The sequence below is a fragment of the Plectropomus leopardus genome, chromosome 1, assembly GCF_026936395.1.
Source record: "Plectropomus leopardus strain MGB_pleo_1.0 chromosome 1, ASM2693639v1, whole genome shotgun sequence".
Lineage (NCBI taxonomy): Eukaryota > Metazoa > Chordata > Actinopteri > Perciformes > Serranidae > Plectropomus > Plectropomus leopardus.
This window is the reverse complement of record NC_142176.1, coordinates 42,152,092-42,176,925: the sequence shown is the minus strand read 5'-3', so window position 1 is coordinate 42,176,925 and position 24,834 is coordinate 42,152,092. Positions and strand designations below refer to the sequence as shown.

The 24,834-nt window shown below is 38.0% G+C and overlaps 1 protein-coding gene across 8 annotated transcripts in view; it reads left to right on the top strand.

Annotated features, from left to right (window-relative positions):
* Window positions 1-3,550: 3,550 nt before the first annotated feature.
* The window catches only part of ppfia1 (PTPRF interacting protein alpha 1), a 66,024-nt gene continuing 44,740 nt past the window's right edge, over window positions 3,551-24,834 (top strand). For 3 of the 8 annotated variants that reach the window (XM_088081355.1, XM_088081343.1, XM_088081349.1), the window contains exons 1-2: window positions 3,552-4,668; window positions 8,078-8,347. In XM_088081355.1, the coding sequence (XP_087937481.1) occupies window positions 8,078-8,347 (270 nt within the window). In that variant the 5' untranslated portion in view covers window positions 3,552-4,668. Of the gene's footprint in view, window positions 4,669-8,077; window positions 8,348-24,834 lie in introns of all 8 variants that reach the window. The other 5 variants (XM_088081351.1, XM_088081346.1, XM_088081354.1 and 2 more) reach the window with 5 other exon arrangements.

Below are 24,834 nucleotides of genomic sequence, written 5' to 3'. Positions count from 1 at the left end.
TTGTTCACTTGTTTTGCCATATCTGGATTACTGCGTGGAAGTTTGGGGCAACACCTACAAATCCTCACTCCGACCGTTATGCACACTCCATAAAAGAGTTTCCATGGTCATACTAACACTTTTTTCATAAACTCCTGCCTCCTAAAACTCCCTGATCTGGTAGAATTTAGCTCTGCTAATGTATAAAGCTAGACACAAACAACTACCAGATAATTTTCAGAAACTTTTCACTGATAGAGAGGGGGGTTATAATTACAGGGGAGTGTTCGAACAACCATGAATAGAATGTGCATTTCAGTCAGTGGTGTGAAGGTTTGGAATAAACTCAGCGATGAGCTGAAATATTGTCCAAGCATAAGTCTGTTTAAGAAAAGGCTCAGACTGATTATTTTCAACAAGTACAGGGATGAAGATCAGAGGTGAACACCAACAGGTGTATTTAACACTGTAAATATGATGGTACAGGGGTGCTGGGTGCCAGTGGCGCTGGGTGGGGCTAGTGGGGGGGCTGGACTCGGGAGGTTGCGGTGTCGGGCTGCAGCATGATGGGATGGGGGGGGTGGGCTGGTTGCTCTCCGGGTACACTGTGTATGTGGATATGAATGTGTATATGATATGAATATGTATGTGGGCATGAAGAATCAATTATATAGTTAGATTAGATTAGGTGTAAACATAATGTCTAAAAACAAAAATCTGTTGTCTGTCACATAAATTTACAAGACCCACAGGAATCAGGATGATTATCAATGGTAATTAATAAATACTGGGAAAGGGGTAGGATCAAATAAGTTACACTTCTTCCTACCCCTTTTCATACATGTTAAAATGGGCTTATGTGTAGTATGTCTATTCATATGTGTGTATGTATATTGTATGTGTGTAGTAGGGATATATGGACAGGCTGTAAAACTTGGGAAAATATTTATTTATTTTGTAAATGTCTATTTACAAAAGAAAAGAGGAAGAAAAAAGGAAGGAAAAGGGATAAAAATCACTTAAAATTGGTGTATGTATATGCTTAAACATATGTGTATGTGTATATATGTGAATGTACATGATTATGTGTATATGTAAATATTTTTATATGTATGTATGTGTATATGTATATATATATTCCAATTTCTTTGGTGTTAAAGATATGTGGATGTGGGTTTGTATTTCTAATGTTTTGTTCATGTGATTTTGACGTGTCTGGAATAAATGAATAAATAAATAAAGACATTTGTTAGAAGAATAATAAAATGTAATTTGTTACATTACTTTGAGGAATCGATTATAGTAATTTAATTACTTATTACATTTTAACTAGCAATCTGTAACCTATTACATTTCAAGAGTAACCTTCTCAACACTTCTAAGAGGTATAAAGTATACTACAGTACTGTTCTGAATTTCTGTCCTGGATAGTGCTGTGGTTTCACAAATCCAAATGATTTCTTTGTAAACTGGAAACATGTAGGTAGCAGTGTTTGAAACTGATCCCTCCAGTGTGTAACAAAAAAACATGCACTCTGTGTTTCTGATAGCTTGTGTGTGTTGTCAGAGGGAGAAGTTTGATTGAGATGTAACATTACATGGTTTTGAATAGAAAGTTTGGTTCTGACATTGAAGTTTGGAGTTTGGGTGACATTTGTGTTTACTGAGTTTGGGGAAATGGAGCGTAATTTTAAGAAATTTGTCTTTGCAATGAATCAAAAACTGTAAATTACTGACAGACTGTAAGCTGTTTTAGAGAAGCAGATTTTCAGACTTTTTTTTTAGCAATTATTGCAGCAGGAGTTCGAAGCAGGGATTTAGAAATACTGAGTTCGTAAGTCCATGCTACCCCTAACACAACTGTTTCAAATGTCTTAATTACTTCTAAAGGCTTTTATAACATATATTCCAACATGCTGACTGTTACATTTTGTGTAATTTCCATTACACGTTTCAAGTCTTCACATTATTGAGAAATTAACTTTAATGAAGTAATGCTGAATAGTTGACTTTATTTATGTGACTTTTTGTGTTGGCTAAAAGTGAAATTGACATATCCCCAAATCCTGAAATCAGCAAGTAAGCTTCAAACAAATGCATTTTTTTGTTGTGGAATTCCCCCATAATTACAAATAATATGTGTTATCAATATCTTCCACACATAGATATAATCAGATTACATTATACTACCTACCTTTCTTCTAAACTCGAGAATAAAAATGTTCAAATCATGTCAGAATTACATTTTTCAATAATTGAGCATACTGTCTTTTGAATGGTAAGAAAAAGAGTATCACCCTGGTAAAACAGCACATCAGTGTACATTCTGGATTTTAAATACAAGTCTTGTTGTATTAATATACCACAAGATGGCGCAACTATTCTCTTTATTATGAGTCCCCAAAAAGTATTGTTTCATCAGCAATTTCATCATCTGCAACAACTGAATGTGGGTCACTCAGTCAAATTTTATTGTTTAAGTTCAGATGTTTTAGGATAATGCTATATGTTATTTGTAAAGACATTTGTCCCATCAATTCCCCATATATATATAGTACATTGATATCTAGAATACAATAAGTATACAATAATAAAGAAGACATAATATACAACAACATGTGGTTGGTTTTTGTGTGTTGATTTATATATTTATTTATCTATATTATATTTATTGTCACTATTGGTATGTAATTGCCATATAATAGCCTCAAAAGCATAAAAGAGATAAGAGAGGCATGGTCCTGGTCCGTGGTGCAAAACCAAAGAATGAAAATAAGGTTCAAACAGCAACCTGCACAAACAAGCAAGGTAAAAGATACAAGACAAGATACAAACATACAGTGCCTTAATGTGTGTGCGTGTGTGTGTATATGTATGTATATATGTATATATATATAGTGTGAATAAATGTAAACACATGTCAAGTGAGCTACTACTACTACAACTACTACTACTACTACTACTGATAATAATAATAATAACAATAATAATAATAACAATAAAAGCAATAAAAGCAGCCCAAAGTACTTTAAGAGAACATGACACGCACTGAGTGCATCACATGAGAAATAGACATAGAATGAACATACAAACAGGGATGTAATGCCATAGTTCATGTAAAATAAGACGTAAAATAACCCTTACTTGATAGTAATAGTTGCTACATGCACCAAATGCTTAAATGGACCTAGAATTAACATTAAAAAGGGGGAGAGAATGACATCATTAACAAGATGTAAAGCAACACCCAGTAAAGTTAATGTTAAATAGTGCTACAAACAACTGTAAACTGCTTTTAAAAGGCAGTTTGGGGTCTGGAGGGATATTAAGCCAGTGTTGTAAGATGCAAGTTCCAGGTAGTAGCCTAATAGTCATACAACGTTATGCACCTACATAATTTTTATTCAATATGACTGCATAGAGGCCGTGGATGTAGCGGACATTTATAACATTCAAATTCGTGAAAATCCTAATTTCTGTTTAAAATTTGATCTGTATGGTTTTACCTGACCGATTACATGGATCACAACAGGAACTCGAAGTACTACTGCTGTTCTCCTTCCTCCTGTTGGCAGCCAGGGAAGCGCTCTCCTCCCGTAGACTGCCTGCCGGGCTAATGAGAAGTGCTAGAGACACAGAGCCCACCATTGGCTGTCCCGACTGCCGAGGCTGGCAGGCAGTGGCGACAGGGAAGGACCTGGACCGACGGACCTTTTGGTTTAGATACTGAGAGAATACCTGAAACTCGGACGAAAACGAGGGGAATATAAAGTTTTTATTTGCGGTTTGGATTTTCCAAACGGATCAAAACGTCGCTAACGTTCAATGTTAGCTGGAAGTTTTCGAGATGTGGTGACGCGACTTCACCGAATCGACGGGAAGCTAACGTTAGCTGATGCTAACTTGGTAGATTAATCATTTCAGTAGAGCTTTGAAGAGCTAATCTTTTTTCAGGAATTTTAAAGTCTTTACAGTATTTTCGACAATGTAAGATAAATAGCAATGCTATTTTGTAGCATATTGTCTATTTTTATATGGAAAAGAGCGTATCTTTAGACAACTACCTGACGTTATCTTTGCTAAGTTAGTATATGAAACTAGCAAGCGTTAGCTATCTAGCTGGCTAGTAGCTTACGGTGCTAGCCGTCTACTTTAAACTGACTTCAAGCCAAAAAATTCTGCTTCAAATTAGCCAACGCTAGCAGGGCTACCACTGTTTCCACGTCACCTAACTGTATCATTACATGTCTACCTGTTGTGAAATGTTATCGTCGGTAAATTAAACTGTATTTTCGAGGATCGGCGATTGTTTTGACAAACAAAGATAAGATACTTTACTTCCAAATCTAGATATGCAATCATCGAATCACCAGCGTACTTAATGCTAGCTTGCTAACGTTAAGTTAGCCGGCCAAACTTGGAATACTGCCCCCTGCTCACTTCATGTGGGTTTCGCTTTGAGGCCTTTAGGAAATTATCCCCTTTTTCACCTAGAGGATCCTTTCCACAGCCTTAATGCATCCTTAACCCCTGCTTGGAATTTCCTTTTATCTGAATGACTCTGGATATTTGTGAAGTTTGACAAGGTTGCAACATACAATTGGAGTACCTGGACTTCGTTGACGTTTACTGTGCAGAACAAAATAACGTGCATTACAAAGTCATTTGGAATAACGCCATTCTGCAAAGGTAAGACACAGTCACACGTTACTATCAAACAGATTTAGGCATAAGCTATAGTGTTTCGTTAGAAGTGACCGATCACATTTTCACGTGTTGACTGCATCATAGTGAATAACACTGATTTAACTGTACTTGTAACTTTGCTCTTGTTATGACTTACGTTGCTCAAAGACCATACTTTATTTTCCTTTACAGAAACTGTTTTTGCAGAATGTTACTAGGTCAGACTAATCTAAAGTTAATTTGCAAATGCAATGACAACTGCAGAAATTACATTTAAAGTTAACCCTTTAAAGCCTTAAGCGACATCGCTTTTCTTGTGCTGCGTTCAGATACCTTCCATAAGTATTTACACCATTGAATCCTGAGCAAACTAATCTGATTTCTCTCAAAAACATGGGAGAAAAAGGAAACGAGCAACTTGTAAAAAAAAAAGAAGAAAAAAAAATTGCAAGAAATGTTTAGATTTAGAAAGTTAAAGAAAAAAACAACATATAATGATCACAATTGCATATTTAAAAATATGTTACAGAATTGATATAATGTCAAGCACTTTTTCCAAGTCTTGTTTGCCTTGTTCGTTTTTTAAAATATTCTTTTTTGTTTGTTTGTTTGTTTATTTATACTAATGTTCAGGTAGCTTTTACAAATTTCTTGCAAGTTTCTGGGTTTCTGGGTTATTTCTGCACTTACGTTGATTATATATATATATATATATATATATATATATATATATATATATATATATATATATATATATATATTTTATATATATATATATTTTTTTTTTTAAGAAAGCAAGCCAGTTTGCTCAGGTTCCAAAGGGTAAAGTGAGTAACAAATGTTGGTGCCCTCAGTATTCTCTCCTGTCTTGTAATCTTTGTCTCACATGAGGAAATACTCCTGTCAAAGAATGTTTTATGATTAAGGCTATTCAGGTGTCCTGCTTCTAGATCTTGGGTTGTCATCTTTACTTTTTGATGTCTGTGATGTCTGTGCAATCTTCCACTGGATGCACCATCTGTCACTCCTCTCCATGGCTGTAGAGTGACCCTCCCCCTCATAAACATCGCTGAGCCTGAGTGGCTTGACCTCGATATGGAGTGTTGGTTTTATATTATGCTCCTGATAAATTAGGTTAAGTTTGGCTCCTTCCACTAGAAATGGTGTGTATCACCTGAAACATGCAAATTTTATTTGGAGTTAAAGGTGGCAGGTTGATTTTTGTTTGGTTAATTCCCATGTAACACGTATGGTCCAACAGCTCTTGAACACAATTTTTGGAAGATACAGTTGATTGTTAGTGCACTGAACAAAATATGGGTTTCTGAAAGCACATGGCTTTTGGCATCCCAGGTGATGCAAAGAATAAGATGAAGCCGTAGCTCTGGCTTCCTACTCCACTTGTTCCAATTTGCAGGTTGTTGTTCCTTGTAGGTATGTTAAATCCAGTTCACATGATTCTTGGCTTTTTGTCTAGCAGTCTGTCTACAGGACTTAAGCTCCTTGGTGTGGAGAGTGGCTCTAATTCTCCAGACCTTCCTGCCCAGCTGTTGTTAGATGCAGCATATCTCAACAAGCGTCAGACAACACACCTTTCTTAGCTGCCTGTAATTGATATAAGGCTCTCTGTTCCTTTCTGAACATTAATGGGCTAATGTACTTCACTGTTCACCCAGAGAAAGTAATCTTATATTCCTTATTAAACTTCTGTGATGGCCGATGCTCTGGTGTCTACAGAGTATGCTGATTAAACTTATTTTCAATTTGTATGGTACTTTTCTTTAATCATCTGTAACATTTGCAAAACAGTAAATGCATTTCTGAAAACAATTCATACCAACAACCACAGAATTACCAGCAAAAGTCTATAATTTGCTTTAAATTTTTACTTTATCTCTCAAATACAAAAAGTATATTTATTTCTGTGCTTATGTCAAAGCCATCAAAATGACAAGTTGTTGTGTCATTGTTTACCAACAAGATCAAAATGCTTAGCAATGTTGTCAATACAACATTGTACTCTTAAGTTTTTTCTTAGGTAAACTATGGCTAAGGTTTTGATGACAGCGCTTGAAAATATACAAGGATGCATTTTTTTCTGTATGACATAACCCAGATCTATAAAAAGTTGGAATGATGTGTAAAATCTAAATAAAAACAGAATGCAATCATTTTTAAAGCCTCTTTCGACCTATATTCAATTGAATACAGTAAAAAGAAAATATTTTTAATGGCTGTGAAAGGGGCATCCTGGAAAGGTTCAGTTGTTCGCAGGTAAGGATGGTATGAGGTTCACTACTTTGTGAAAGTGCATGAGTAAATGGGACTGTTGGTGGAATATTAATTTGGATTCGTCATGTAAACAGCTTAGTAGGGATCATGTCTTTTTAGGAATAACGGCAAAAACTGGACTATATTGTGCATGTAAATATACTCAGTGAGACACATTCTGGATGTGTTAAAACAGCATGGCTATGTAGTAAACAAGTGCGGGTACTGCTATAAATTTGAACATTAATATCTTGCCTTTGTTAAGTATTTATTTGAATATAGGTCAAGGATTTGCAAAACATTGCATTCTGTTTTAATAACGTTACTTGGGGTTGAATATCAAAACTACAAAGTTAGACATTACAGGGAATCATAGCAAGAGATTGGACAGGATTCACCTTTACACCTTTACTCTTTGTAGTGTCATTTGTTTACAGACCATGTTATTGCAAAACAGGAAGAAAAAAAGACAACACTCTTTTGCAACAGTGCATGACACAAGTTTAAAAAAAAATACAAAATCAGAAATGCAAACATAGGAAAGACACCTAAGGGTGAAGACCTGCATATGCTGTGCTTTATTGGGAATTTCAGTGGTTGATCTAATGTTTCACAGATTCCCTTTCATTAGTGAAAGTCATGATTCACCTCATTTACTAAAACAGCCTAATAGAAATCTTTTAGGTGTTTTAGAGCTTTCCACACTAGATTTAAAGCCACTTAAATTTACAACTTAGCCCTAGTGTTTTGCATTGCCTGTTAAGTTATATAATTGATTACACTGATCATTTTTAGGCAAGAATATCTGGACTTTTTCCAACAAAATTATTGGTTAATAATTGTTTTTTTTTCACATTTAGTAAATGCTTTTTTGGTGTATATTGGCATAGTTTTTGAGGAGGAGAAAGAATTAAAAATCCAAATTCTGTCTATTGAATCCCATACTGACTGTAAAGAGTGTCAACATTCCCACTGTCTTAATACTAAAATGTTTCAGTTTATCACCTGCCTGTGCTGACAGTTTTATACTTTTTCATATCCTTTCTCCCTTACAGTTCTCATCCTCATTCTAACTTCAGACTGTTTCATCTTCTGTTGTCTCCTTTGTCCCCACTCTGTCCTGACCAAACCTCGGTTGTAGATGATGTGCGAGGTGATGCCCACCATCAGCGAGGCTGAAGGGCCCGGCGGGGGAGGTGGCAATGGTCATCGAGGCTCTGGCTCCCCGCTGCAGTCAGACTCAGAGGGTCACTTTGAGTCGCTGATGGTGTCCATGCTGGAGGAAAGGGATCGTCTTCTTGAGACTCTGAGAGAGACGCAGGAGAATCTGGGCCTGACTCAGGGCAAACTGCATGAAGTTAGCCATGAAAGGGACTCACTGCAGAGACAACTTAACACTGCTTTGCCACAGGTAAGTGAGAGAAACCATTTTTCATTTTTTCATTTTTCACGACTTTGCAGAGAGTAGAGTTTAATGATAATGATGAGTACTGTGAGATGATGGAGGTTTGTCAGCTGCAGCAGCCGCCCCAGGCTAATCTGTCCCACAGTCTCGCCTTGTTAAGGTCAAGACTAGGGCTGGGTGATTTTAGGGCTGCACCTGACAATTTTTTTATTGATTATTTTTTTGATTAATTGATTAATCTATTGTTTTTTTTTAATTAATTGATTAATCTATAGATTATTTTTAAATTGATCTAACTATTATTTTTTTATTACTCAATAAATATAACAACAACTTTACTGAAAATAACATTTTAAAACTTGTCATACTCTGCAGGGCGTTATTCCCCAACAAAAAATAGCCCAGTCTTAACTGATAATCTGTATTTTTCAGTCTGATATAAAGTCTCTTTCATAAAATTAATGCAGGAGTTTGTTCCACTCAAGTAAAAGGAAAGTAGTGCAATCTACATTTAGCAATCCAACAGCAAAATAAATAAAACAACTTAAAATTCAAGTAACTTAACAAATCAGTTAGTCTTTGTTACAGTAACAAACCTCAAATCTAGCAGTCCAACAAAACATCTTTTAGTAAAATTAGTGCAATTTGAATAACACTAAAAGTTTTCTCTAACATAAATAATTGTAACTGGTCCATTTTTTTCTGCATCAAAAAAGGCCATAACTGGGCCTTAAGGCTGCTGATATGAGTGCTGTATTTTCATATTTATATGCACACATTCCTCTCATTTATGAAGTTATACAAGCTCCTGCACAGCTGACAACCCTATTCTGTAAATGTTTCAAAATAAAATACATTGTATCACCAACTGATAGCATTCTGTTCACAGAGACGCAGTCAGATAGCTTTCGTTTTGAAAGGGAAGCAAGGAAGTTGAGGTAAAACAAACATATTTGTATTTCCTCATCTCTGTGACAGAGACTTTAAACTGCAGTATAAAGTGGTATACAGTCAACAAATACGAGCGTCACGCGTAAAAAAATGGCGAGCCACTGTTTCTCTAGATGTGCTGCAGCTGACACGCAGCTCAGACACGCCTGACAAGCGCTGACAGGCGAACAGTGTGCACGCTCTAACTTGATACACAAGCGCCAAAACAAAAAACACGCCCGGCGTTGCTCACGCTCTCATTATGCGCACTATGTGAAACAGTGCAACACGTCGACGCACGTTACATGAATCGACGTATTCATGTAATTGATTACATCGATGCGTCACCCAAGCCCTAATCGATTTTATCAATTAATTCGAATTTGTGGTTCAGGGTGATTTTTAAAACGAAAATCTCGACCCTCCCGATTTTCCCGGGACACCCCTGTTTTTCCCTGCCCTTTCCCGTTGTCCTCCTGGCGTCCCTTCTCTCCCCTATTTCTCCCCATTTAGAGCCCCCACAGATGCGCATAATATCCACAGAGGACTGGGGGCCATGTCTGCCTTTTTGACGGAACAACATAACAGCAGCTGGTTAGAGAGTAAATACTAAAAATGCACAAAAATAGTTATTGTTTTGTTTTTATGAAACGTATCTGAATACAGACTGTGCACCAGGCGTGCGCATTTAGATACTAGAGTGTAGCTCGTGCCACACATTCCTGTCCGAACCAAAGTAATTGAGCCCAAGAGATTCATTTTACTATTTTCAGAAACTGGCAAAAAGTGGGCCTAATACAAACAAATATCACACCTGGCTGATCACACAGCTGATCGATAGATCCATGAGAGCAGACTGAGAGCAGCGCAGTGGCAGACTTCTCATCCAGCTGCTTTCTGCTGCTGCTCACCTCAATGGCTCCTTGCTGTGCTGTAGGGTTAAGGGGAAAAATCGATTCTTGGATACGTTGCAATGTGGATGTGGACGATTCGTCATCAGTTTACAAATGTCAATAATTGATAATCTAAATGTTACTGAATACCTTATGTTGAGGCAACCCAGAGGGCAGTGCAGCACCTGGACAGTACCACAGACATACTAGAGTAAGCCTATCTGATTTCAATAATTTACCGTCACAAAAGGCAGCAGTTGCAAGCATGTTTTAATTTAATGTCTAAATAATACCATTTGCAAGACAAATGTGAAGAAAATAACTGAAAATAACTCTAAAAGTCTGTTTCACCTCAAAAATTCTGTCTGTTTGGCATTAATAACACCACAGTGGAGCACTCCTCCCTGTTATTTTGTTATTCTTATACAGGCAGAAGACTCAAATGCTTTCAAATTAATTAGTTCATTAATTAATGCAATTTATTTCTAAATATATATATATATAATATAATATAAATAAGTTAATTTTGTTTTAGGCTCTAGCCCCCCCCCCACGACCCTTGCGAGGACAATCGGTTACGGAAAATGAATGAATGAATGAATTTTGTTTAAATGAAGAGCTTGCGAACCATTCATGATGATTGCCAGTGATATTTAATACTGTATTTCTGTGTAATAAGGACACCAGTGGAAGGTTTGGTATGCAGTAGGGTAGAGCCAATGTAAATTTCCAAACTGATTTGATATTAAGCAAAACACAAGACCGCTTTACCGAATTTTACCAAGTTTCCAACATAATGACAGTGTCCCAAAAACTGATTGTCTATCATGTAGCATCATGTGATAGACAATCTGTGCTCTGTGTCCACACTGAAACCATGAAATATGCACATGTGTTACTTCTGTAAATGAACCACGTAGCTATCAGCTATGTGCTTGAGATCAGAATGGAGACAAAAACTCTTAAAAGACAGGTGAGTAACCTACTTGATATCTTCCTGCTTCTGTAGTGTTACTTTTTAAATGAAAAATATGTTTAATATTGTGATATTTACCAAAAGTTAGCCAACAGCAAATAACATTAGCATAGCTTGTTTTTAGCAATGGTCATCTACCACAGCAAAAATATTCAGCTTCCTGGTAATCTCCCTACAGCCAGCTGATTCTGTGTTTAAGTATTTGTAGTGAAATGTCCTCATCCATTCGGCACTTTCAAAGCAAGCTTCAGATATAAATAGAAACATATTGTCCAACAATTCAGCTCACAACGGTGCTTGCAGTCAGTGAGGACAGCTCTTTCATTGGCTTCATCTCCAAAATGTTGCCATATTAGTGCAGTTTGAGTCTTTTTAAGAGACTAACCATGACTTCTCTCATCAGCCCAAAAGGTACACAAAAAAGCAGCTCTTCCTCCCTCCTCTCTCTGCTGATAATCGATCTCTTTTATGCTGCTGACACTGGCTGCCTCAGCTCAGTAATAATTACACACGACCTGTATGACACTAGTTGGGATTGAACGGGTCATGAAAAAAACCTGTCCTGTTTGGTTTGCTTATCACGGTTCGGACCGTGTTCATTGTTCAGTTCAGTACATATGCCAAAAACACTTTAGGCCATAACACCATGAAGTTTCTTTTTTATAATTTGGCACAGAGGCAGAGTGGTGAAGTATTGAGGGTCCGCAGCTTTTAAACAGTCTCTCAGTGAAAAGTCAGACAGGGCAAAAGCCATAATGAAAGCATTGGAGGGTTTCATAGCTAAAGACATGCAGCCTTATGCCATGGTAGAGGAAGCCAGATTTCAGCATATGATCAAAGCATTGAGCCGCAGTATAATGTCCCCTCCTGCTGACACTTCAGCAACACGATAATTCCCCGAACTTAACAAAGAGACAGAGATGTCTGACACACCTTATGAAGCCCTTACCACTGATGGATGGACCTCCAGAGCTACTGATGTTGCCTAACTGAGAGAGACCATTACATTACTTCAGAGTGGGAGATGAAAAGCTCAATTTTGCACACCCACTCCCTTTATGAGAGCCATACAGGTGAGCATCTCTCTGTAGCACTGACACAAGCAATGACAGAATGGAAACCTGAGATAGGCAATAGCACAATCCCTGTTAATGCAGACAACACAAAAAAACATGGTAAATGGAGTCAATGCAACAGGCGTACTATGAGCCACAGATTGGGTGCTCTGCACACGCTGTTAATCTCGCAGCCAAGAAAGCAGCCTCAATAAATCAGGTAATCTGACTCCTGGGGATTCAAGCATGCTCAAAAGGTCCTACAGGTGGCAGTAATACTGTATTTTAGTGACAAGAAAACCTATTCTTTTAATCAAGATTTAACAAAGACATGTTTGTGTCCTAAGCTATAATTTGTTTGAGGTAAACACTTGTAAACTTTTTCCGACAAAAAAATGAAATACATGTTAAAATCAGAATCGTCTCCCCTCTTGCTGTACGAAAATCTCACCTAGCTTTAACCTAAGACTGTCACAGTGATGTGCCTAATGCCAAACTGCCTCATTTTTTAAGGTTTTGCTTAACTACGTGACATATCCTTGCAGAATAACTGTTTTTTTAAATACTGTAAATGGGGGATTGTTATGCTATCTTATGCTAATGTACAGTATTTCTGGAGTGTTAAATGTCTGCTAAACGGACCCGAAAACCGTGACTCAAAAACTGTGACTCGACCTCAACAGTCAGGTTTGAACATTTTTACATTGACCCAATCCTACCATCATGGCATGTTATAAGCCATGTTACTGTTTGACAGGAAATTGAAACTAGCGGAGTTCATTTTTCATGAGTAGTCCAATAAATAACAATGAATCAAAATCATTCTCAGAGCGGACTGAGTTACGTCTTGCGTGTTTTTGCATCAAAATTAGTTAAGAAGATAAAAGAAAATTTGAAAAGAAAATACTAAGAGAAACTACTTTTGTCACAAAGGGAAAATAGATAAGCTACTGGTGTTACATCATTGCAGTGAATATTGCAAAACACAATATTTTTTTCTTCCAAATTACTTTCAGCTCTACTGTGAAAACTGATATGCAATAAGCCCCTTTTAGTAATTGGAATGCATAGCTCTGCTTCTATTTCTGCTGTTTGCATAACATGTGGAGGCATTGTGATCCCGAGTTTGTCCATCTGCTTGCAGGACTCATGTTTTTACCCTCTGTGGTCTAATATTTAAAACAAAGGGATTAGGTTTCCAGTTTTGAATGATGCACAAGAGGTTAGTGATTAGTTAAGTGTTGTAGTTTTTGTTAGTTGTTTTTTTCCGTGTTTGTTTGACAGTTTAATAAAGGAGTTAGGGGGACATTGATGCGTGTAGACTGTGAGTGATCATAGCTCAATATGTGATAAATGATATGTCAGCGTGCTGAAAGCAGAGAGGTGTGAGGGACCACTGCATACAGAATGCTGAGCATATCTCACTGTGCTGTAACTGGTAGTGTCCACACTTTGTGGAGTGTTAAACATTAGATGGTAAGAACTGATGTTGAATACACTTGTGGGATGCCAAGATCTTTCTTCACAGCTCCGTGTTGTACAGCTAGGAAAACTACACCAGTGAAAACATCCAGACACTGTGAGGACCCTTTGCCATCAGTAGCAGTAACACATGTAGACTTTTCTTAGGACCTTTCCTAAGAACAGATTCAAGAAACATTAAGATATTAGTGACTAACTTAAATACAGTCCCACCCAACATAGGAGTATTTATATACAGATACTGGACTACAAAAGGAGACCAAACTTATTTATGGGTGTCAGTTTTTTGGCTATGGCGAAGGCCAAAATGTGGCAATATGGCAACAGACAATATGGCTTGTTGTTTTTACCTGAGCCAGTTTCTGAGAAACTTGTAGCCCTAACAGCCAGTTGAGAGTCAGCAGTCATTGACCACACAAAACAGCAATTAAAACAATTTTTTTGACAAATGCCAATCACCACAACCACAAGAGCTTTTTGAGCATGCAGTTAGAAATATTGACACACACTCGTAGGACCAAGTGCATGGTTCCCTCCAGGTGTAAGCCTGAGATTAAAAAAAAAAGTAGAAGAAAAGTAATGCACTAGCATGTTTGAAATTAATCTTAACATAACACAAACCTAGTTTTGATGCCAGTAGGTGATCATCTTGTCTTCATACAAGTATTTTAGGCTTCCATCAGACTAAAGCAACAGAGTTATGTGTGAATGTCTGTGTGTGTTTGGATATGTGGATGCACACTGCTGTGATTGTGTCAGCTGATCATCTGGCTATCTGCCAAGCCTTCTCGGATTTGTATCTGAAACGCAAGAAAATCCAGAAAATAGAAGCACTTCATATGCTTTTATCTGGTGTTCATGCACTGGTCAACATTCTTTTGTTTTCAGTGCACTTTGCTTGCAAACTTCTGCATCTACACCAAAACTCCTCTTTGGGTGTTTTCCCTTATTTACACTGATTACTTAATTACATAGTCTTCAATTACATGTCTGCTTTTATTATTTACAATGATCGAATTTTCAGCAAAACCCTTACAGAGGGCAGCTTTAAATATTTCTTGAGTTATTTGAAGTTGTCACTCAAAGCTACTATAAAAAGCGTATACTGGATATTTTAGCTGTCTATTGCTTGGGAAGCTCTTGTTCTGCCAGCTTTGCCCTCTTGTTTTTATCCCTTATTAATGAAGATGAATGAATGCATTCACATATCAGACTCACTTTTGGAGAAGCTTTAATCAAACATATGATTGGAAAATGTGTAAAGTCAAGGGTAACCAGCTGGAACAGTCAGCCTGATGATTACATTGAGACACAATGTATGTAACCTTAAGAGGAATGAAATCGGTGCCATCTTCCAGGTCCTCGGGCTGTAGGGTAGGTAAAGGGGAGGTGCAAATTTCTCTTTTGTTTCCTCCCTCCTGGTGAGAGTACCCTTCCACTGGAATGCACAAACATTCCAGGGCCGCTTGCTCACATGTCAACAGCTTTTTCAAACTCCAGCGGTGCCCTGTCTGATGGTACTGTTTTTTTTGTTTTTTTTATACAGTGTGTGTAGGGCAAGTTGGTCAGAAGCTCCCAAAGTCACGTCATCTCGTGAATAGCTTATTGACACCAGTTTTCACTGTATTCACACACAGATTTCTTTAGTTGTCCAATTTTAGGGCCCACATGTTGCGTCAAAGTCAGTTTCGCTGCTTCTGAGTTAGCCAAGGCTTTTTAAAGTTTTGCTTGAAGTGGGCTTCTCTGCATATGTGTTTGTGTGTGCTGGCTGTGAATTTCCTGCTGTTTTCTACAACTTCCATGAAGATTGTTGAAGCAGTAAAAGAGAAAGAGGTGGTAGTAGTTAGGCTATGTGCTTGATGTTGCTTCATTCATATGTTTACCATATATGTTTCTCCAGCCAAATGTCTGGCAAATGTCTCACAGCACTCTGGGCAACTGTCCTCTCCTCCCCCTCGCCTCGCAGAAAAAGTAAATGTCAAGAAAAGTGCCAACCAAAATCATAAGAGATGGCGTCATCACTCAGACAAAATGTCCATTGACTGTCAGTTAGTAGTCAGATTCAGTGCAAGTGAGATGATGGAACTGCCTTTGCATATGAATAACATTTTTAACTTTTTGTGGAGGGCATTGTTGTGTCAATGGCTGTTCCATGTGTTGTTTTCATTGTGTTAATGTGATGTCTGGTGAGGGGTACTGCCTTTGGGTGTAATCATAAGTGGAAACATTTATCTAAAAAAACATTTATCTCACACTTTTATCTCACATAAACTAAATAAAAATCCGCTGATATCCCTCTCCCCTAATATCACGGGTTACTTTTAGGTAGTGATAGGGGGATGTGTGAGATAACGGGACATCCTGTGTCAGTGGCTGCATAGTTTAACTGCCTGTCTGTATAGAACTGAGACGTGCTACTTGATGTACAGTGGCTTACTTCACTCAGAGGATCCTGTGGCCACTTACCTTGGTCAGATCTTATCTCAGTTCTGGTCTCACGGTTATGAAATAAAGTCCTGACTGAAGTCGGGACTGGTGAATCACTGCCTATCACATGCCGCAGCCTTTTTAGGACACCAAAGCTCTTTTTACACAGTGACTGCTGCAGAGTCCCTTCTTTATGCTCACTTTGATTTTTACACAGATCCAAATATGTGACTTTGGACAGCACTGAATAGAGGCGGGATGGGACTGACATGTAGCACAACAGCATCGGCCTCTATTGTGACATAAAACATAACCATGGCAGCGCTTTCTAAACAATAATAATGGGAAGGCATGACAATAACAATTATTTACCTTCTGCGGTGGGTCGCACTCATAACAAGTTGTAAAAAAAATCACATCCGTGCCGCCTATGGAAAGTTTTCATGGTGTTGGTAATGTTATCTTTTCTCCACAACCAGGAGGTGCACAACTGGACAACATTCAAAATATAAACTAATCTATCAGGATTGTGTACTTCTATGTAAGTGACTGACCTGTTGCGTGCGGCAGCAAGCAAAAGAGGGAAAAAATACAGGTTGCGACCTCAGTATTAAGGGTGTAGTTTGGCAGATATTTGGTGTATATTGCAAAATAAGAGACTCTTTGTATAGCAAAAATCCCAATTTCAGTCTTGCTATTTTGTTAAAAACTAAATAATGACTGCGACTTGGCAGTTTTTGATATTTTGGTCTGTATTTTGAAGGGGTGAATCGACCTCAGTGACAAACACTATATTCCAGTCAGTGATACAATGGCTTGAATTGAGAGTGCACAGTGGTAAGACGGAGAGACAAAGACTGACTTATTCCGCTCAGTGACATGAAAGTGACAGAGTGCAAGTGTTGCCTTTTGCCAAATGAGAGCAGAATTAGTAACTTAAAGGAAAGTGACACAAGATGGGAGAGTGAAGGCTATTCTCCCATACAAGCTTTAAAAATAATCCTATGTGCAGTTTAATTACATACTGGCCTCTCTTGATGCATTCAGTATAAATACTTAAAAATGTTGTCTTTGGCAAACCAGGTTCCAAGCAGTAGCTGTTACATAGCATATTTTCAATAGCATGGAGTGGTGCAGGAATGAGTCCTAAAATCTGTAAATGAGTTAGCATTTCAGAGCTGCCGGTTCCCTTTAACTTGAAGTTAATAATGTTTTTTTTAATGGGTTTTTTATTAGATGTCTGAAATAAGGTCCTTGGTTAAAACAAGCTAAAGAGACTTTCAGGGTTTTTCTGTGACATAGATTTCGTCATTAAATATTAAACATGTGAATTTTGAAGCCTTTACGTCTTTAAAAAGGCGGTTGTTAATAAGTGGCTAAATGTGACTACAGAATGTCATCATGTCGAACACAGCTTTACAGACTTGTTGTGGTTGTGATGTTGAAGTCATGCGACCGTGGTGTAGTTTATAGCCTAATGTTAGCTTTTTAATTCTTGTGATTCCATTTATGCTTCATAAATCCTAAAAGTGTTGTTGTGATGATTATCTTGCTGAACAAAACTTGTAACTACACAGAGCCTATTTTCTGCAATAATACAAGATCCAATGGTTTTTTTGATGCTGGAACCTGCAGCAATCAGGATCACTGTGATTACATATATTTTATCTCTCAGTGCGTTGACATAATGTTAGAAAAAGTGGAATTATTGTGTTAGTCTGACTAAAACTGGACTTTTAAAATACATGTAAACTTGTTAGTCCCCCTGAAATCTGACTAAATCATATTTCTCGAAATCAGATTAACACCTTGATAATGCAGTTGGAAATGGAGCTATTCCATGATGTAGACAGCTTAGCCACACTTTAACTGGACTAGACGTTCTGCACATGCTCCTAGTTGTCCGTTACTGTTTGTTACATGAGGGGTAAAGGGGTTCTGCAAAACGGGTCAGCCATTTTTTTAAAAAAATGGAAGCACTGAGGAGGGACTTGTGCTTTTAATTTTGACTGGTGAGGGACATACAACTTGAAAAGGTAGTATTTTATATTTATTATAAATTAAAAAAAAAAAAATAAAGTCCCATAACACGAAAGCCAAGCAATATTCTGCTGTGGATGGGGAGTCTGATGTTTTTGATGCAACTGCTTTAAATCCTTTAAAGGGCTGTCTTACAGCAAGGCTAAAATGTTCTAAATATTGCGCATTCTACACTTAAAGTTATATTGATTTGGATATTGTTTTTTGGGGGGAGTTTTTCCTTAGACAATGTAAGGGTCTAAGGACAGAGGGATGTCGTATGTTGTAAAACTCTCTGAGACAGACTGTGTTTTGTGATAATGTGCTTTATAAATAAAATTGAACTGAATTGAAAATGAATTGATTTTTTTTAGGTGCCTTTAAACTAATTATTGAAGGAAGAGTTTGTGCAGCACCATTTGATTATATATACATGATGCTGCATATTTCTGCCCCAAACTTGTTGTCAATAAACAGTTGTGGTTGTGATGCAGATATATTATATATATCATAGACAGTATAAATAATAAACGTTTAATCAACTAGATTAAAGGGGACATATAGCCACCTGCTGTGATGGAGTCTTCTAAGAATATATGGATTCTCAAATGGTGCTTGTATACTGGGACAAGGACAGTAGTCCAGTTAAATGACCTAATGGAGCTATAACTGTAGTTCCAAATAACTGTGCATGTAAACATACTGACTGTTAAACAGAGTTCATTTGCTACAGAAAAAAACTGGGGATACATTTAATAAGCAGAAAGTTCTACCTTTAATGTGGTTCTACATTAACACGGGAAGTTTTTTTCTCTCTGCTAGCTCATGAAAGAGGACGCTGTCAAATTATTCTTCCAAGTTTTCTCGTCACCTGCCTTGTCAAATGGAGATGTGTCTCTCTCCGCTTTATATAACTCAGTAACCAACCACAAAGGAGACAATCTGCTTTCTTTTGTACAATGAAAACACACGATGATCTGGCCTTAAGGCCCAGACACAGCAACTCAGAGAGCTAGCATCAACAAAATCCCCCTGCTGTGTGGCCTCATGTCTCTGTATCTTGGTCAAAAAGTTTAGCCAATTGTTTATATTCTTCTGTTGCGTTTCTCTTCTCGTGCACTGAGCTGAATTGCTAATCAGAGTGTTTTCATTCTGTGACGTGCTCCACGGCCACTGATTCAGCATGTGGGCACACCGTAGCTACAAAGGACACTCACCAACAACCTAACAATGATTGCCGACCATTGGCTTGGTGATTCACGACCTTAACAGAATGGTCAGCCTGTGATGCTCCTCCTCTGTCACGCTGAAAAGAAATTAAGCAAACTGCTGAAGTGGTAATTAAGTTGTTTCTTCTACCAACCATGCATGATAATGGATTCAAGGATCTCAAAATGATTTAGTCCTGTTTGACGGCTAAGCATTATGAGGAAGTTGGGAGGATACATTGTACAGTACATTCAGGACATTTGTGTATGCACATGGAGTGATGGAGCACACGTGATTATTTGTATTAGACCGCACAGGAAGAAAGACATTTCTGTTAAACTTTATAACAAGACATCTTACAATCCCAGGATACAATTCCACAGTGATACAAGAACCTTAATGATCCCAGTGATGTCGTTGTCTTTAACTGAAGGTAGAAAGAGATGGTGCGAGCTTGCGATCGGGCAGCTGCATTAAATTGACTTTCTGTGTGTGTGTGTGTGTGTGTGTGTGTGTGTGTGTGTGTGTGTGTGTGTGTTTGGGCAGCAGGCTAAGCAGCTCTGAATAGGATCCATTGTAGTGTCTAATTAGTTTTTGACGGTGAGTCCTCCTCCAGGAAAACAGATGCCCTCAGCACAGTGTCAGATTTCAGCGCATGCCATAAGCTTTTAAGAACAGCTAAAGTCATTATGTAGGAGGTAGGCCTATTGGTTCCGATCTCAGCTCCAAATAAAGCATAGCCTGATGATGCTGGAAAGAAAGAGCTTATTCTCAGGCTTATTCATCAGTTGCCATGCTCTTATGTGTTTCCCAACTTTGAGAATCCAAAAAAGTGTGTTTTCAAGCAAGAAATATTGAAAGAATTAGTGTTATGAAGGTTGGAAAATTAAAAAATGTCTGTGTGTATTTTATAGTCATTTGAAGTTTGTTTACATTCTTGTCTTTACTATTGACATAACAGAGAGGAGCCTCGCTTTTTCCTTTTTGTGGTGTTGCCAGACCTGCAGTGTCAGAGCAGTCTCTTCTGCTTTTGCATTTTTTATACCTGATCTTCTGCCTACAAAAAAAGGCAAGCTCAAAATGGGAGAAAATATCATATTACTTTTGCCCATATTGTCTTCTCTTGCATATATCAGAATTTAACAGCATGGACTTAAATAACTGCAGTTCAGTTCTGGTCCTTTAAGTAGTAGTCCATGTTGTAAAAGTTGACCATAACATGTATTATTGCAGAGACATTGTTTTAAAGGTTTAAAAAACTTTAAAATACTTTTTTCTGTGTATGTACACTGGCGCATGTGGCATTTAAAATAACGTGCACCTTTTTAAAAAATGTTTACCAGCACCAAAAATTCTTGTATTTGTCTTAAATCTACACTTCTACCATGGCTGTAGCAGGTAAGTAATGTGCAGTGGTGCTCCTTCAAATTTTATATCATTTAGATCATAGGACCATAATGAGTAGGGATCCCCGATCACATTTTTTGGCCCCGTTCCTGATCAGACTTATTTAATATTGAGTATCTGCTGATACAGAGTTCCGATCCAGTAATTCCATTTTTCAAGATAACACAGCTGTGCAGTGCACATCTTAAGAAGGCTTCTTTAAATTGATGAGTAAAAATACATGCATCCAGGCTGTTTCTTTATGTTTTTAATATTTATTAGCCTATATGTCTTTTTTTATTTACAAAATAAAGTAGAAAATGACAAACCTGTCCTACAATCTTGTTGGCATCCTTGCTGTCGAAGGGAATGTCTCTGTTCCTTTAATAGAGAATCCTTTGGTCCAGCCAGTGTCTGAGGTATCTGAATGATCTGTATTCTGCAGTTTTTGTTTTCATTTTTTGCACATCTTTTTTATTAATAAATAAGCCATGGTGGCTTTTTCCTTGCAGAGCTTTTGTTTCACTTTGCAGTGGTTAGTATGGCTGTAGTAAGGTCTCCATCTCTCTCTTGTCCTCTCTCCTCCAAGCGGGGCAAAGAAACACCTTGCACTATTTTTGACAGCAAAAAGACTATCACACTGGGCAGAAATGAAATGAGTGCTCATAACTTCAGTAAATGGTGTAAATAAACAGTCTCATACTGTGTTTTTGCTTACGATGTGTGGTATTTTGCAGCGAGTCAGCTCCTGCTCTGTGTTTGGCAGAGAGGGGATACAGAGACAGCTGAGTGGAGCAGAGGGGATGAAGGCTGTGCTTCAAGTTGCTATGCTTAAAATAAAAAACATCTGTGTGACAGCTGACATAAAACAAAGGATCGGATACCCTATAAGCTAGATATAGCTGATCCCGATCCATCAAAAATGCATTGATTGGCCCCCAATCATATGTTTTAGATCAGATCGGAACATCCCTAATTTTTAACAGCGTCTCTGCAAACTTAATTTGCAAAAATATATCATACAAGGACATTGTTGGTTTATTGTATTTGAATATTTATGGCCAAACATTGACCTCTACACTTACTCATGATAACAACAGCTTTTAATGTTATCTGTGTTTATGAATTCAACCAAACGTGACACTAGAAAATTAAAGAAAAAATTCCCAATATTTTTGTAAAACTAAAAAAGCACCAGTATCTTAAATAAAGAGGTGTGTCCTATCTAGAGTTACATTTTGATTAAATTTTAAGTCACCAATTTTGTATTATTTAAACAGTAATGCATGGATGATCCTTAAGTAATCCCCCAGTAGTTAAATTCGAGAGCAGGAAGGTGAGCTATCCGTCCTCTTACTGCCACCATTGGGTGAAACTAAGTACAAGTTGCCTCTGGGTCTGGAGTGAATGCTGTTTGAATTTCAAAATTAATACTAACTTGACTGAGGTGCGGAGGCCGCAGCTGGTTTGACCACAGTGTTTACACGTTGCTGCTGCTGGACTGTGCCGCTGTCTCATCTATCCATGAGCTGACAGTGTCCTCCTTCCATACAGCCATGTTATCAGTTCTGTAAATTTGTTTTTCACTGCATGAAAAAAAGGATGTGCAGTGTGTGAGAAGTCTGTCACTGAATGCATGAAAGTTGGCAGCTATATGAAGTTATGTGCACTGGTGCATGTAGTGCTGTGAATAACTTGCATATCCTTGAATTTCATTCTGACTACGTGACAAAAATATGTGTAGGTGTATGCAGAATATGAAAATTAAACATTAAATATGAAAAAAGATTAAAAACAGAATCTCATAAGGCATATGAACATTGAATCCAGCTGAAAATCTGTTCAAATCAAATTTCTTTTGACATTTTGTGGTGAAAATCTATTATAAATTAACAGTCCAAGTCCTTTTGTGTTTCATTATAATGTGTGCAAGCCACATTCAGAAGAGGAAAATTTAAATTGCTTTATTAAAACATTATTCATTCATGCCAATCCAGCACTTACATTTTTATTTTACCCACTCCCAATCAGGCAGATATCATAAATACTTTTGTGTGCTTCTGTGTGTTTTGATACGCTGTTTCTTTAATAGGTTGGCACACATATTCGTGTACACCCCCTCCTCCCTCCTCCCTCCTCTAATCCCCCCCTCCCTGTTCTGAGGCTTACAGAGCAGCTCAGGCCACTTCTAACCAGCATCTACACTCACTGAGCCAGACGCCAGTTTACGCTGCTGCAGGGAGGAATGGGATCAGGCTTTAATGCCCATGGCTGTGTTTGCATGTGTGCAAGCTTACCAATCTACTATAGTCAACCTGTATATTTAGTTTTCATGTATAGATTGCGGAAATCATACTCAAATTTGAAGCTTATCTACCCCTTTCTCAACTACTTAAAATGTGGCCAACATGAGTGAGGACAGTAATATAATGAGGGAAGTGTTTTTGTATTACACTACTGTATAGAAATGCTCCACACATGTCTACATGTTATCATGTCCACTTGATGTAGGAATTAAGGAGGGTTCACGGTCACCATCCACCAAGTGCTACATGCATGTAGATTTTCAGTTTGGCAAGTAAATCTCCGAAGGCCATTCACCACACTGGCAGAGAATATTTGTCCCAAAAAAGTCATGTGATTCTCTATGCTGTGAGTCATATCTGTGTTTTGGTTTCATTCAGGGGCGCCTGACTCTGTGGCTCCACTACTTGCTGTGTGTCTTAAACACACACAATTGTGCCGAAATGCAGGTGCAGCAAAACTTGACAGTCTCAAGTGCTCCTCTTTTTGCGTTTTGAGCGCTCTTGACTTTCACACTATTGTTTGGTACAACTGTGGACATGCGGGCGGTGGCACAGAGGAAGAGAGACCTGCATAGAGGTGGTGGATTTACAGCAGACATAAACTTAATACTATACAGTCTCTGGCTTTTGTTTGATATCTAGTGTTGGCCAAAAATGCTGCACATTAATGACGCATCATTAGCGCCATTAGCTTGTTTACTATGTTATGTGAATAATGCTGTTACACTGAACATTCAGCTGAGCCCATCCATTGAAACTTAAAAACTTTGTATGGAAAACTAAACTGATCATGGAATATTTGCATTGAACAGCCAAATCCAATTCGTCTGGCATGAGTTGCCTGTGCCCAGGTTGTGAAGTGACACATGCATGTTAAGCAGTTGCAAGGAGTTTCTGTGGGTTGGATTTGATGGTGCAGTCTGGGTCAGATTCTAAGACAATGTATTTTTAACCATGTAACACACAGAGGAAGGTCCAGGTTTTCTTTTTTCGGCTTTCTTTGTAAAGTTTTTTTTTAAAAGCATATATGGTATAACAAAGAAGATTATTTAGAACAATAAAATGAAGTCTGTAGCAAAGGCAAGTACTTTTGCCAGTTAATAATTTATTTCTCTACATCACTATACAGAGTTTACCAGCCAGACTAGGAGTGTGAGCATCTTAAGTGTGCTTCACTACAACTTGGTTTTCTTAGACTGAAATCATTAAACCATAAATTTCCATTATACAAGTCCACAAGCAGGAACCAAATGCTCCCACGTGTTTACACTGTAATATTTTGTCTAAATTATGAATTTAAGAGTATTAGGGGAAAGAAGAGCGTGTAGAGGCAGAGAGATCCTAGGTTGCTGTACAACTCAACCTCAGCGTCTGCTTTGGAATGTAGGAAGTGAGGCACTCTGTAATTAGCCCTGGGCCTGCCTCTTACGGCCTCTGACTGGCTGACAGAGAGTGCAGACCTCAGAAGTAGCCAATGGCAACCTCCCACTAAATCCTTCAGTGAAGCGGAAACTGTGCCAGTTGGTGGAAAAAATCAGAGGCTGGAGTTGAAGGGAAGAGAGAATAGTTGTGGTAGTGACTGAAAAGAAGCCCCCCCCCCCAGGCTCCCACCCTCGGAAACGTAGCAAGATGGCCTCGCCACTAAGGGTGCCTGTGCTAGTTTTTGCAGGGCAAAAAATCAGGATGGCACATTCTTTTGGTCCAACCATGCATGTAATCCCTAAAAGCAAGTGTGTGTGTGAGTGTGTGAGTGTGTGAGTGAGTGAGTGAGTGAGTGTGTGTGAGAGAGAGAGAGCGAGCACAACTGCTT